The sequence below is a fragment of the Oratosquilla oratoria genome, chromosome 19 (genome assembly GCF_046742065.1).
Source record: "Oratosquilla oratoria isolate Oo_2021 chromosome 19, ASM4674206v1, whole genome shotgun sequence".
Classification (NCBI taxonomy): Eukaryota; Metazoa; Arthropoda; class Malacostraca; order Stomatopoda; family Squillidae; genus Oratosquilla; species Oratosquilla oratoria.
Window position 1 is genome coordinate 32,025,884 of NC_134795.1, and position 14,811 is coordinate 32,040,694.

A 14,811-nucleotide genomic window follows, 5' to 3' on the forward strand; every position below is an offset into this window, starting at 1 on the left:
CAGCATTACCCATAGATCGGTCATATATGAGCTCTGAGCTCTCTTCCGGGAGGGAAATAGCTGTCGATCACGACTCCAACACATGATCCAAGACCATGACCATGGTGAATCACACATACACACACACACACACACACACACACACACACACACACACACACACACACACACACACACACATATATACATACACACACACACCAAAAAAAAAAAAAAAAAAAAAAAGTGTTTTAAAGATTCCCTAACCAGTTCGTTGTCTTCCCCGGCAGGAATCGTGCGGCGCTATGAGGAGGAGGGCCTGGTCGGGCAGGAGGTGCTCCTGCCCTGCGAGGTGGATAAGGCCTCCTGCGGTGACTTCCACAGTATCAAATGGTACAAAGGAGCCGTTCGGGTCTTCATCTTCTCAGAAATGGCCAACGTGAAGCGACCGGAAGGCCCACTCTTAGACAGGTAAGCGTCAACCTTTTATGTAGTTCACCTTTAATCGTCCCCTGCTGGACCGACCTACCCCCTGTATCTCATCAGGGTGGCCTAATCTGGCTTGGTAAAGTAGTTGTATGGTGAGAAGTGCATGTATCTTATATATATATATATATATATATATATATATATATATATATATATATATATATAATATATATATATATATTATATATATTTGTGTGTGTGTATATATATGTGTGTATATACACAGACATACATATACACATGCACACACACACATACATATATATATATATATATATATGTATGTGTGTGTGTGTGTATATATATGTGTATATACACAGACATACATATACACATGCACACACACATATTTATATATATATATATATATATATATATATTTGTGTGTGTGTGTGTGTGTGTGTGTGTGTGTGTGTGTGTGTGTGTGTGTGTGTGTGTGAGCGAGAGAGAGAGAGAGAGAGAGAGCTAATAACCCGATTAAACTATTCTGACTTCAGTACGTATATATATGTATATGTGTGTGTGTGTATATATATATATATATATATATATATGGGTGTGTGTGTGTGTTTGTGAATGATTTGAAATCGTGTTTCTTCCCTTAAATAGATAAACAAGTAAATAGATACTTGGATAAACAAATAACATTAGATAAAATTATATAAAAATAGAATATAGTATTTTGGATCTGGTTATGCTTTTCTACTTTCTAAAGACAACTTTCGCACTACTATAGAAATAATTCAGAAGAGAGAAAGGGAGAGGAAGAGAGAGAAATACCCTATGCCTGGAGAGCAATCGACATAGCTCTTGAATGGTCTGCTAAATGAGGTTTATGTGATGATGTTCTCCATTTTGCTTTAAGCGTCTCTCTCTCTCTCTCTCTCTCTCTCTCTCTCTCTCTCTCTCTCTCTCACACACACACACACACACACACACACACACACACACACACACACACACACACACACACACACACACACACACTCCCCTTTCCTCTCTCTTCTTTCCTCTCTCTCTCTCTCTCCCTCTCTCTCTCTCTGGAACATTGGTTTCGTTTAAGCAATGTTTACGTCGATCATGTTTTTTAAAGTTGTTTACTAATTTTTTTGTATTAATTGAGTGGATAAAACATGAAAGCTTGTTAGTTAGTTCTTTGTTTGCCTGGATGTGGACACAGGAAGCAGAACTTGTGTTTGCGTGTGTGTATGTGTGTGTGTGTGTTTCACCATGTTCTTGGATCCCGTGCTCGACTTGTGATTGACAGCTTTTGGCCTCTCGGATATGGCTCGTATATGGCTCGATCTATATTTTCTTTTCTATTTTTTGTGTTGATGCGTGAATATTAATGTATTATTGTGTGTGAACATTGTGACGAATGTGGATAGGTGGTAAAGGGAACACGGGCTGAGGGAAATACTTTTATTCCTAACTAGTTTCGCCTGAGTGGCTTCTTCAGAGGAATAATGCTCGAAATCCAGCTGGTCAATTTATACATAACAAGAAAGGGACGAGGCAACATGTCGTAACACCACTTTACGTCGCCTGTTGGTGAGATGAGTTGTCCACCGCTTGGTCGCCGCTGTCGGTGGACGAATTATCCGCCTTCTGGTCGTCTTGTGGATGAGGTGTCCGACTGGGTCAGGGGCTCTATGCATTTTGTTCATGATAATGATGCGTTCCGCTGCTTTAGCCTATACCAAATCACCAGTCCTCTTATTGATGTTTTTCTGGTTGGTGATGAAAACGGATTCCATCGCCTTTCTTTCTCGTCTAGTGAGACTGTCCACTATTGCCAGAAAAACATCAATAAGAGGACTAGGGGTTTGGTATGAGCTAAAGCAGCAGCACAATCATTATCATGAACAAAATGCATAGAGCCCCTGACCCAGTCGGACAGCTCATCCACGAGACGACCAGAAGGCGGATAATTCGTCCACCGACAGCGGCGACCGAGTGGTGGACAACTCATCCCATCGGCAGGCGACGTTGATTGGTGTTACGACAAGTTGGCGCGTCCCTTTCTTGTTATGTATACATTGGCCAGCTTGACTTCGAGCATTATTCCTCTGAAGAGGCCACTCAGGCGAAACTAGTTAGGAATAAAAGTATTTCCCTCAGCCCGTGTTCCCTTTACCACCTATCCGAATTCATGTTTGTGTGTACATACGAGTAAATATATGCGTGTGTGTGTGTGTGTGTGTGTGTGTGTGTGTGTGTGTGTGTGTGTGTGTGTGTGTGTGTGTTCCTCTGTTAATCTATAATTGTTATGTATTCATGTTTTTGTTCACGTGTGTGTGTGCGTGGGTGCAAACTTTGTGTGTGAGTGCGTGCGTGTGTGTATTTACTTTACGTATTTGTTTATTTTATATATTGCTATTCAGTCGTCTTCAAAAATTATGCTAAGGACGCATCGTTAGGGACCAGCGATTTATTTTTTATATATGATATTATTTATCTTATTTCAAGAATATTTGGCTTGTACAAGTTTACTGCTTTTAGTTATGTATATCTTATGAAGGGTATTTTCTTCAATGTGACATGACATGCGGTGATATATATATATATATATATATATATATATATATATATATATATATATGTGTGTGTGTGTGTGTGTGTGTGTGTGTGTGTGTGTGTGTGTGTGTGTTATGTATTTACATTCATATACCAAGGATTTTTCCCCTTGCAAGGTAGGTAGTCAAAAGGCATAATTCCACTCCCACCCATATCCCCACCCGCTCCACTCCCAATCCCCGAGCACACACACACACACACACACACACACACACACACACACACACACACACACACACACACACACACACACACACACACACACACACACCGTATATGCCGTCAGCTTAAATGTTCATACATCATCGTATGAAGTTTCAGTTCTAACCTTGTGCTAGTGTAGTGGTAAGATTCGTCTCGTGATCCAGTGACCTGGGTTCGATCCCTGATCATGACAGATTATATATATATATATATATATATATATATATATATATATATATATATATATATATATATATATATATATATATATTTGTGTGTTTTGGGTAAGCCTCTCATGTGTGGGGGTCGCGGTGTTTCTGCGTACAAGCTTACTAATTTCTTACCTTTTGTAGTTTTGTTTAAGATGCGCCTCGCTGCCTTATTTAATTCCATCGCCTTTCCTTTTGCGAATCCGCTATTTTGTTTTTTGTAAGTATTTATATATATAATATATATATGTATATATGTATATATATATATATTATATATGTATAAATGTATATATATATATATATATATATATATATATATATGTGTGTGTGTGTGTGTGTGTGTGTAAGAATTGAAAGTCACATTGTCTATCATTCCGATACTAAGGATGAATAGGATTATAGACCTAACGGTAATTGGTTATTAAAATGTTTTTTAGGAATATTTGGTGGAAAAGGTAACATTCATAAGACTTTTTAGTCCATGCCAAGGCCATTGTGATTCTGCTTTATTTCTATTATTATTATGATATGTTCTTAGTTAACTTTAGATTTTATTTTAACATTTTCATTGAATCTTATTATTTTTATTATAATTATTATTATTATCATCTTTATTTTGCTATTATTATCATCATATTTATGTTGCTATTACTACTACTATTATTATTGTTATTGTTATTATTTATCATTATTATTATTATAATTTTGTTTATTATTATTTTGTTTATTATTATTTATGCTAATAAATCGAATATATTTTTTTCTCTTTTATATCATTAATATTTCGAGGTGAAAACGTGTTTTGGGACTCTTCACTTTCGTGTTCTTTCGTCTTCTTTTGTGTTCCTTTGTATCGTTACATTTAGATAATATGTTTTGCCACACAGAAGCACCAAAGGACTTTGTCCAAGTTAATGAGTTTTGATGTTGAGTTTGCTTTTGTTGATTGTTTGCTCTCCTTCTTTTCCTCTTGCTTTCTCTTGTTGTCAAAAAGACATTGATGGCGTGTGTTACTGATCTTCGATTTGATTTGTTATTTAATTTGATTTTTTTTTTATTTAATATCAAATGATGTTTGTATTATATAAATATTTATTATTTTATTATTCTCATATAATGTTATTATTACTTATTTATGTTTATTTTTTATTATCATTATTATAAATTTTTTTACTATTTTTTTACGCAATAAGAGCCTTCCATCTTGTAATATTAATTTCCTTCGTGTAATTATTTTTTTATTCCATTTTTGTTAGTTATTTTTTATTGTTATTATTGCATATTATTGTTATTATTATAATTATTATCATTATTATATTATTATAGTAATTATAATTATTATCTTTATTGTTATAATGTTTTTATCATCGCTATTCGCTAGGAGCTAAAATAGGACAACTAATAAATTCCATGTGGTATGTGTGTTTGTATGAGTGTGTTTGTGTGCGTATATATGCGTGTATGTGTGTATGAGTGTGTGTACGTGTGTGCGTGCGTGCGCGCGTGCGTGCGCGCGCATGTGTATGTGCAGTTACTTATCTATTTATTAATTATATTTATGTATTTCTATATATTTATCTGTTTTTATATATTTGTTTATTTGTTTTTATTTGTTTATTTGTTAATTTTCTTCCAGAACGACCTTCCTCTACAACACGAACGGGACCGACAGCAAGCTAAGCATCTTCCCCCTCCGGACTGAGGACCAAGGCGTGTACAAGTGCGAGATCACCTACATCGAGGTGCGGGAGGCTTGCTCAGTTGTGCAATTCGTCAACCTTACCACCTACGGTGAGTGACCAACCCGCAACTCCCTTACGGACCCGGGTGACGTAGCGTTCTTTTACGATTGGGGTAATATTCTCCATTAAAAAAATAAAAAAAAAAAAATAAAAATATATATATATATATATATATATAGTATATAATATATATATATTATATACATATGATATATAGATATATATTTTATATATATGTATATATATAAATATATTATATATGTGTATATATATATATATAAAATATATTATATATATATATTATATATATATTGTATATATATATATATATATATATATAATATATATATATATATATATATTATATACATATAAGCTCCACCGCAAGGAATCGAACCTTTGCATTAGCGACTACTTATTATGAACCAAAGACGATAGCTTTGAACTTCATAACAAGCGGTCGCTAATGCAAAGGTTCGAGTTCTTGCGGTGAAGCTTTTTTCCAATTGTCACAATGACACACGTGCGAGTATATATATATATGTATATATATATATATATATATATATATATGTATATATATATATATATAATATATATATATATATATATATATAGTTGGTCGTCATTCCTAGTGCTTTTCTTAAACCTCTTCTTTATTGCTTCTTCGGAATTGTGCGCTAGTATAGAAGAGCTGGGTTTTTTTTTCAGAATGGTACTGGTTTGTGCAAACTGTTGAGGCACATTGTTTGTACAAACTGCTCGCTCAATTTGTTTGCGCGAACCTGTCGAACTGAGGAAAATGCGATTACACAGAAATAACCTTTCCCAGAACTTATACAAGAAAAAACATACCAACGATACCAACGTTTTTGGTATAGTATGGGGGGGTTGTGGAGAAAGAGAGGAGGAGGAGGGGAGGACAGGGTTAGAAAGGGGAGGGGGGGAGATGTGGGGGATAGAGAAGAGGGAGGGAGGAGGAGGGGATTAGGGAGGCGAGGAAGGAGAGGAGGGAGGGGGAGATGTGGGGGATAGAGAAGAGGGGGGAGGAGGAGGGGATTAGGGTGGCGAGGAAGGAGAGGAGGGAGGGGAGATGTGGGGGATAGAGAAGAGGGGGGAGGAGGAGGGGGAGAGGGGGTTAGAGGGGGAGCAGAGGAGGGAGGGGAGAAGGGGGATAAAGAGGAGAGGAGGAGGGGGATAGAAAGGAGGGAGGGGGAGGGGGTTAGAGGGTAGGGGGGTAATGGGGGGTTCACGGGTACCATTACACATAGTTAACTGTGATATAGATACAAAGTTCTCCAGTAATTCTTGGGGAGATGGGAGTTGTAGTACTCCCAACTGCTCGTGAGTGTGACAGACTTATGCTTTCTCTGAGAGAAGCCATTTTGTTTTTCGACCCCGAAGACCAAGAGAAGATATGAAGATGAATAAGAGAGTCTCTCTTTTGCTCTTTTTCTCTCTCTCTCTCTTGCTCTCTCATTCTCTCAGCGCTCACGTTGTGCTCATATTGAAGGGAGTTATTCTCTCTCTCTCTCTCTCTCGTTCTCTCTCACAACGCACATATTGAAAGGAATTATTCTCTTTCTCTCGTTCTCTCATTCTCTCTCTCAGCGCTCACGTAGTACCCATGTTGAAGGGAGTTATTCTCTCTCTCTCTCTCTCTCTCTCTCTCTTGAGAGAGAGAGAACGCTCAGACGTTGCCTGGTCATTTAGCTGATGGCACTTGGACAAGGCTGTATATTTTTCATTTTTATCTCGCTCCTAGATTGCCGAAGGCTTGTGTATATAATCGCTAAGATAGATAGAAAGTCTAGATTCAAGACTCTAGAAAAGCCCGTGGCAATAAAAGTAAGATTTTTTTTTTTTTTCAGTTTACGTGAGTGACGGACAATAAAAAATAATTTTAATTTGTTTATGTGTTCGTATGTCTGTGACTTTATTTACAAGTTATTCAGGTTATGTACTTTGTATACACTGTTTTTATGTATTGATTTCATTTATTTTTACGTTTATTAGTATATTTGTTTCGAAATTTTATTTATTGCAGCCATGACGGAAAACACGTATTGAATTCATAAAACAATGAATTCGTTGAATTAGTTTTAGTCCGAAGAGACCGTTTCTCTGTCGAGGGTCACCAAAGAGACGAATAAAATCACCTGGCGACAGCCATGACCAAGATGGAAAGTGCCAACCAGTACGGGAGGGGATAAGAGAGAGACTAAGAGAGAGAATGAGAGTTAGGAAAAAGGGAGAGAGAAAGAGAGAAAGTGTGTGTGTGTGTGTGTGTGTGTGTGTGTGTGTGTGTGTGTGAGAGAGAGAGAGAGAGAGAGAGAGAGAGAGAGAGAGAGAGAAATAGAAGGAGTTTGTGTGTGAGAGAAAAAGAGAGGGTTGTGTGTGTTTGAGTGTGTGTGTGTGTGTATGTTTGTGTGTGTGTGTGTGTATTTGTGTGTGTGTGTGTGTGTGTGTGTGTGTGTGTGTGTGTGTGTGTGTGTGTCTGTCAGAGAGATGGCGAGAGAGAAAGGGGGGATGTGTGTGAGAGAGAGAGAGAGGGGGGATTGTGTATTTGAGAGAGAAAGAGATAGATAGAACTTGGCAACAACTCAGGATCCATAAACAGAAAAGCAAAAGACATGGTTGTCTCGTTGCTGCTGACTGACTAGGGGATACTGCTTGCGTCTCGGAGGCTGTCGTGCTCTACGGGGGTCGTGGTGGGCGAGTGGTTTCCGTTCGGTGATCGCACGTAAATATCTGCGTGGCGGAAGTTGGGACCTTGTTCGACAGAACTCCATGCCGCATCGAAGTTGATGTAATAAATGTCCCATATATATATATATATATATATATATATATATATATATATATATATATATATATATATATATATATACATATATTTACTAGCCAAATTACCCGCGCGTTGCTGCGAGTTCGTGAATCATCCCTAACCTAACCATACCCCATCTAACTTTAACCCTTAACCCTAACCAAAATATATTTTCTAAATGAAACATAGTTATCCAAGTACCTGAAGTGATAGGGTATCAGAATATATATGGTTATAGGGGTCTATCTGCAAAACCCTAGGAGTTCGTGAACATACAAACAAACAAACAAATTGACAGACAAATGAAAGATACTAATTCCAGTACCTTGGGTTATAAGGTTTCAGAATATATATATGGTTATAGGGGTCTATCTGCAAACACCTAGGATGAGTTTGTGAATAATCTCTAACCTAACCATACCCCACCTAACTTTAACCCTTAACCCTAACCAAAATATATATTTATATGAAAATGAAATATAGTTATCCAAGTACCTGGAGTGATAGGGTATCAAAATATATATGGTTATGGGGGTCTATATGCAAAACCCTAGGAGTTCCTGAACAAACAAATAAACAAACAAACGGATAGACAGACAAATGAAAGATAGTTTTCCAAGTACCTTGGGTTATAACTTTTCAGAATATGTATGGTTATAGGGGTCAATCTGCAAAAATCTAGGAGTAATTCGTGAATAATCGCTCACCTAACCATAACCCACCTAATTTTAACCCTTAACTCCAACCAAAATATTTTTTTTAAATGAAATATAGTTATCCAAGTACCTGGAGGGATAGGGTATCAGAATGTATATGGTTATGGCAGTTTTAAAGATGATGAGAGCAGGTAACGCACTTGGTCTGGATGGATGCCATGCAGAATGTCTAAAAAAAGGAGGTACAGTGATGGACTGGCTGGTGAGGTTATTTAATGTTTGTTGGAGAGAGGGTAGAGTGCCGGAGGACTGGAGGAGTGCCTGTATAGTTCCCATTTACAGGGGAAAAGAGGACAAGTGTAAATGTAGTAGTTTCAGAGGGATTAGCTTGTTAAGTGTAGTTGGGAAGGCTTATGGGAGGATCTTGATTGAGAGGATTAGGAGAGGAACAGGAGTAATTGGCGAGGAATAGTGTGGATTTAGGACAGGTTGAGGTTGCGTAGATCAGATCTTTGTGGTAAGACAGATATGTGAGAAAGCTAAAGAAAAAGGTAAGAATGTTTTTTGGGCTTTTATGGATCTGGAAAAGGCTTATGACAGGGTAGACAGGAAGGCACTGTGGGAGGTTATGCAGATATACGGGATAGGAAGAAAGCTTCTAGGAGCTGTCAAGAGTTTTTACGAGAGCAGTAGAGCATGTGTCAGGATTAGAAATGGAGAGAGTGAGTAGTTCGAGGTAAAGGTGGGACTTCGTCAGGGATGTGTTATGTCGCCCTGGCTGTTCAACTTATACATGAGTTGGTGCGAGAAGTAAATGCAAGGGTAGTGGGTCAGCGATTGGATATGTTTAAAGAAAATGGAGAAAAGTGGGAGGTGAGCCAGCTGTTGTTTGCGGACGACACTGCGCTTGTAGCAGGATCAGAGGAGGGATATATATATATATATATATATATATATATATATATATATATATATATACATATATGTATATATATATGTATATATATACATATATGCATATATGTATATATATATGTATATATATATGCATATATATATATATATGTATATATATATGTATATATATATATTATATATACATTATATATATATATATATATATATAAATATATATATATATAGTTAATGTGCTTTTGCTATGCATTTGTGATCCACTTCGCCATTTGTCGTATTTATTTGTCCTGACACCACACAATTTTATTCCATTGATATAAAGGGTCAGCCATTTTGATAGTAGGTAGTTCCACTTTGTTTTAATGAAACCGCTTGCCGGCAGTCATAATAGCTTATTTCATGGTTCCTGAATGGGAATTGCAATAGTATTTTATTTTATATACGTATTTCTATTACGTATAGATACTTGTGTTTCTAAAATACCCGATTTCAGTAAAGCTCAATTCATAGGACTACGTCAGGAGCTCCAGCTTACAGATTGGGAGGCAAAATTAAGCGAAAGACCTGTAGATCAGATGTGGGAAATTTCTCAAAATACGCTCACTAAGATGATTCATACTTACATTTCAGGCTCGCCCAAAGTGGCTCGACAAAGAAACTGAAAAAAGTATTGCTAAAAAGAGACAGGCTTATAAGAAATATAAGTGCTCGGGTGCATCTAATGACTATGAAAGTTATGTATCAATACAGAGAGATTTAGTAAAAACAATAAAAAAGAAAGAAAACGACAATATGAAATGAGTATCGCTGATAAATCCAAAGAGAATCCCAAAGAATTCTATAGTTACATTAGAGATAAAAAGGTTGTTAGGAATCACATTGGTCCACTATTATCTGCTGACGGTCAACTTGAATATTCAAATGAAGGAATGTGTAATATTTTAAACAATTATTTTAGCTCGGTATTCGTAAACGAAACACCTCAAAGTGAACTCCAAACTGAAACCTGTGAAAAGTCTAGGGTAAACTTACTACGGTAAATATAACAAAAGCAAAAATTAAAAGGTGTATAAACTCAAAGTTAATAAAACACCAGGGCCTGACGGTTGGCATCCAAGACTCTTAAAGGAAATGAAAAATGATATTGTTGTTCCATTAGAAATTATTTTCAAGAAATCCATCATATGCGGAGATGTCCCAAGAGAATGGAAGCTAGCTAACGTTACTGCCATATTCAAAAAAGGTGACAAAAAGAAGCCAAATAACTATAGGCCTATAAGTTTGACTTCAATCTTAGGAAAAATAATGAAAACTATCATCAGAGATGCTACCGAACATCATTTAGAAAGTGACCGTTTGATAAATGATAGCCAGCATGGTTTCAGAAGGAAACGTTCTTGCGTGACTAACTCGAATTCTACAACACAGTTATCTCGAATTATGACAAAAGAAATAATATAGATTTAATATATCTAGACATTGCAAAAGCTTTTGATACCGTCCCCCACGAAAGACTACTTACTAAATTAGCTTCGCACGAAAGTGGTAGCCTATTAAGTTGGACTAGTAATCAGTTGAATGATCGAAAACAGAGAGTTGTTTTAAATGGAAAAACTTCTAGATGGAAAAATGTTACAAGTGGAGTTCCTCAGGGTTCCGTTCCTGGGCCACTTCTATTCATAGTATATATGATATAGACAATGGACTAAAATCTACTGTTTCCAAATTTGCTGATGATACAAAACTGTGCGGAATGGCAAATGATCACTTAAATCAGTTAGATATTCAAGAATATTTAGATAAATTACAGCAAAAGTGGCTAATGAAATTTAACACAAGTAATGGTAATGCACATAGGTAAAAATAACAGTAAGTACGATTACAAGTTATTTGGATATTCGTTAACAAAAGTGAATAGTGAAAAAGATCTCGGCGTAATTATCAGTAACGATCTCAAATCATCCAAGCAGTGTATTTCAGCCTCTGAGAAAGCAAATAAGATTCTAAGACTGATAGCGCGATCTTTTGACTTCAAAAGTCCATCACTCATTAACAGGCTATATAAATCGTTAGTTCGTCCTTATTTGGAATATGCTGTTTCCGTATGGTCACCGAACTCATTAAAGACATTGACAGACTGGAAAAAGTACAACAGCGAGCCACAAAACTGATTCCAAATATCAAAAATAAATCATACGGAAAGCGACTAAAACATATGAAACTGTTTTCCCTAAAAAAGCGTAGACTCAGAGGTGACTTGATACAGGTCTTTAAAATTCTAAAGGGAATTGACAACATCAAAAGTGACCGAATTTTCACATTGAATGAGAATCCGACAAGAATGGTCTCAAACTGTCCGGAAATAGATTCAATTTGGAAGTGGGTAGAAACAACTTCGCCAACCATGTAGTTAATGAATGGAATAAACTTCCTGCACAGGTAGTGCAATGTACTTCAATTCGAAGCTTTAAGAATCACTTAGATAAACACCTAAGCGAAATGCTGTAATGATTATAATTTATTTTATATTGTTTTTGTTTTGTTATAATTTGTCTGTCTGATTTTCATTTATTATTAGTTATATGTCAATTCATTATTATTTACTATTTACCTGTTTATTATTTAACTATACCTATGCATTTATTTATGTTTTTATTTGTTATTTGTATTATTATAGTTTTTGTTTATTAATTTATCATTATCATGATTTTTTCGCATCCGACCTAGATATGGACCAAAAGGTCTCTTGTCGGCATGCTCCGCCTTTGTAATCCTTTGTAATATATATTGCTGTGGAAAGGGTTACATGGATGTGAATAAAATTGCGTGGCGGCAGCTAGAATAAGCATATTAAAGTTCGTAAAATCCAGAGAAGAGTTTAATCCTATTCTTGACGCTAAAGAGAATTGCTTGCAACTTGGGTGACTTCACAGACATATGGATTCACTGTTAAGCTAACACAGACACACGCGCGTGCGCGCACGCTCCGCCTATCGTCTTTTGGCCCCGCCCCTTCCTCGATTTGCGTCGCATCCTCATTTCCGGAAAATTGTCTCCTCCCTCGGGAGATGCACTTCAGCTCCTGAAACTTCTGAAGGAAGAGCTTAATCCCTCTGCGTGTGTATGTGTTTGTGTGTATGTTTTGCGTGTATGTGTGTATGTAGAGTGACTTGGCTATATATATATAGTGTGTGTGTGTGTGTGTGTGTATGTATGTATGTATGTATGTATGTATGTATGTATAGAAGGACCAACGATGAACATTTTCAAGCAGTGGTCCTGCAATACGGACGACTGTGAGGATCAGCTCCCTACTCCCTATTTATTATTGATATTCTTGTTGCTGTGTTTATGGACAGTAATTTACCATTACTTGTATCCCAGTGCATAATCTCGCGCTCCAGTCGTGCGTTGATATTATTATTATTATTATTATTAATATTATTATAGTTATTACCTTCATTTTATATAACAGATATTAACAAAGAAAGTACAGTTTTATGAACCCTGTATCTTAATCTATAGTTAAAAGACTGACATCAGGCAGTTTTATTCAGTTTGTGGGCAAATCCATCACATCCTGACGAGGTCTCCATTTCTTTTACTCTCGCGCAGCCATCCCCACCTACGTCCGGATGACGGTCGACGACGGGACCCCAGTGGACAATGGCACCATGCTGGGCCCCCTGGACGAGGGGACGACCCTGGAGCTGTCCTGCACCTCCGGGGGAGGAAAGCCCGTGGCCAAAGTCTCCTGGTGGAAGGACGAAGAGCATATAGAAGGTGAGTACTTTCTGTACGGGTGTGTGCACATGAGGAATTACATGTGTGTGTGTATTTACATCCTTGCAGTATACAGGAAAGGAACAACCTAATGTTAGTCCTGTCTCAAAATATCTAATTTATGTTCTTGGTTTTTATTCGATTATATTGCGTTTATGTAATTTATGTGGGACGGGAAGGTGTGTACGTGTGTGTGTTCGTGTGTGTGTGCGCGCGTGTGTGTATGTGTGTGCGCGTGTTTGCGTGCGTGTGTGTATGTGTGTGCGTGTATATGTGTGTGCACGTGTGTCCGTTCATGCGTTACACACGAATAGATGAAACTCAGAATTTTTTTGAAACGATTGAAGAATAACGTGTGTCCTTGTGTGCGTATGTGTATGTATGTGTGCGTGTGTGTGCACATTCCAAGAACTTAAACTAATTTTGAAATTTCATTTCGAAAGTCTGTGGTTGTCTCAATGCCTCAACTTTCCAAAAAGTTGTCTTCACAGAAACAACACATTGTTGGAATTGTTAGCCATTCTTTAGCGCGACTACTGCCAACCATCCAAAGCGCTCTCGATTTCACACAAAATATCATTCTCGTTGAGGAGAAGGTGACGGGGGTACGGGTGGTCAGGGACCGGTTTCTATTATTAATATGCTCGTTTCGGGGACGGCCATAGGTTTTCATTTATTTATGTATATATATATTTTTTTAGAGTTATGGCGATTTGAAATGAACGCCATGGATTGCAAGCTCGATGGATTAGATGACCTGTTTGTGTATGTGGGTGTGGGTGTCAATACATAGAACTATGTATATATATATATATATATATATATATATATATGTATGTGCGTGTGTGTGTTTGTTTATGTAATGTATGTATATTGAGGTAGGTGTATATTTATGTATTTATCCATGTGTATATGCATGTATATAGAACGTATATATGGTTATTTTATATGTACAGTATATAGTGTATGAAATATACTTTTTGTGTTTACCCACACTATGTGTAATAATTTATTATATTGTATATGTATTGCATATATATATATATATATATATATATATATATACATATATGTGTGTGTGTGTGTGTGTGTGTGTGTTTGTATGTGTGTGTGTGTGTGTGTGTGCGTGTGTGTATGTATGTAATGTATGTATATCGAGGTAGGTATATATGTATTTATCCATGTGCTTACAACAGAGTGGACAGAAAGGCACTGTGGGAGGTTTTGCGGATATACGGGATAGGAGGAAAGCTTCTAGGAGCTGCCAAGAGTTTTTATGAGAGTAGTAGAGCTTGTGTCAGGATTAGAAATGGAGAGAGGGAGTGGTTCGAGGTAAAGGTGGGACTTCGTCAAGGATGCGTTATGTCGCCCTGGCTGTTCAACTTATACATGGATGGAGTAGTGCGAGAGGTAATTGCAAGAGTAGT

The 14,811-nt window shown here is 36.9% G+C and overlaps 1 protein-coding gene across 1 annotated transcript in view; it reads left to right on the forward strand.

Moving 5' to 3' along the window:
* The first annotated feature begins 273 nt into the window (after positions 1–273).
* nrm (neuromusculin) overlaps positions 274–14,811 on the forward strand; it is a 130,761-nt gene continuing 116,223 nt past the window's right edge. The window contains exons 1-3 of the mRNA XM_076202836.1: positions 274–450; positions 5,098–5,252; positions 13,217–13,384. Coding sequence (XP_076058951.1) covers positions 410–450; positions 5,098–5,252; positions 13,217–13,384 — 364 coding nt within the window. The 5' untranslated portion in view covers positions 274–409. The remainder of the gene's footprint in view (positions 451–5,097; positions 5,253–13,216; positions 13,385–14,811) is intronic.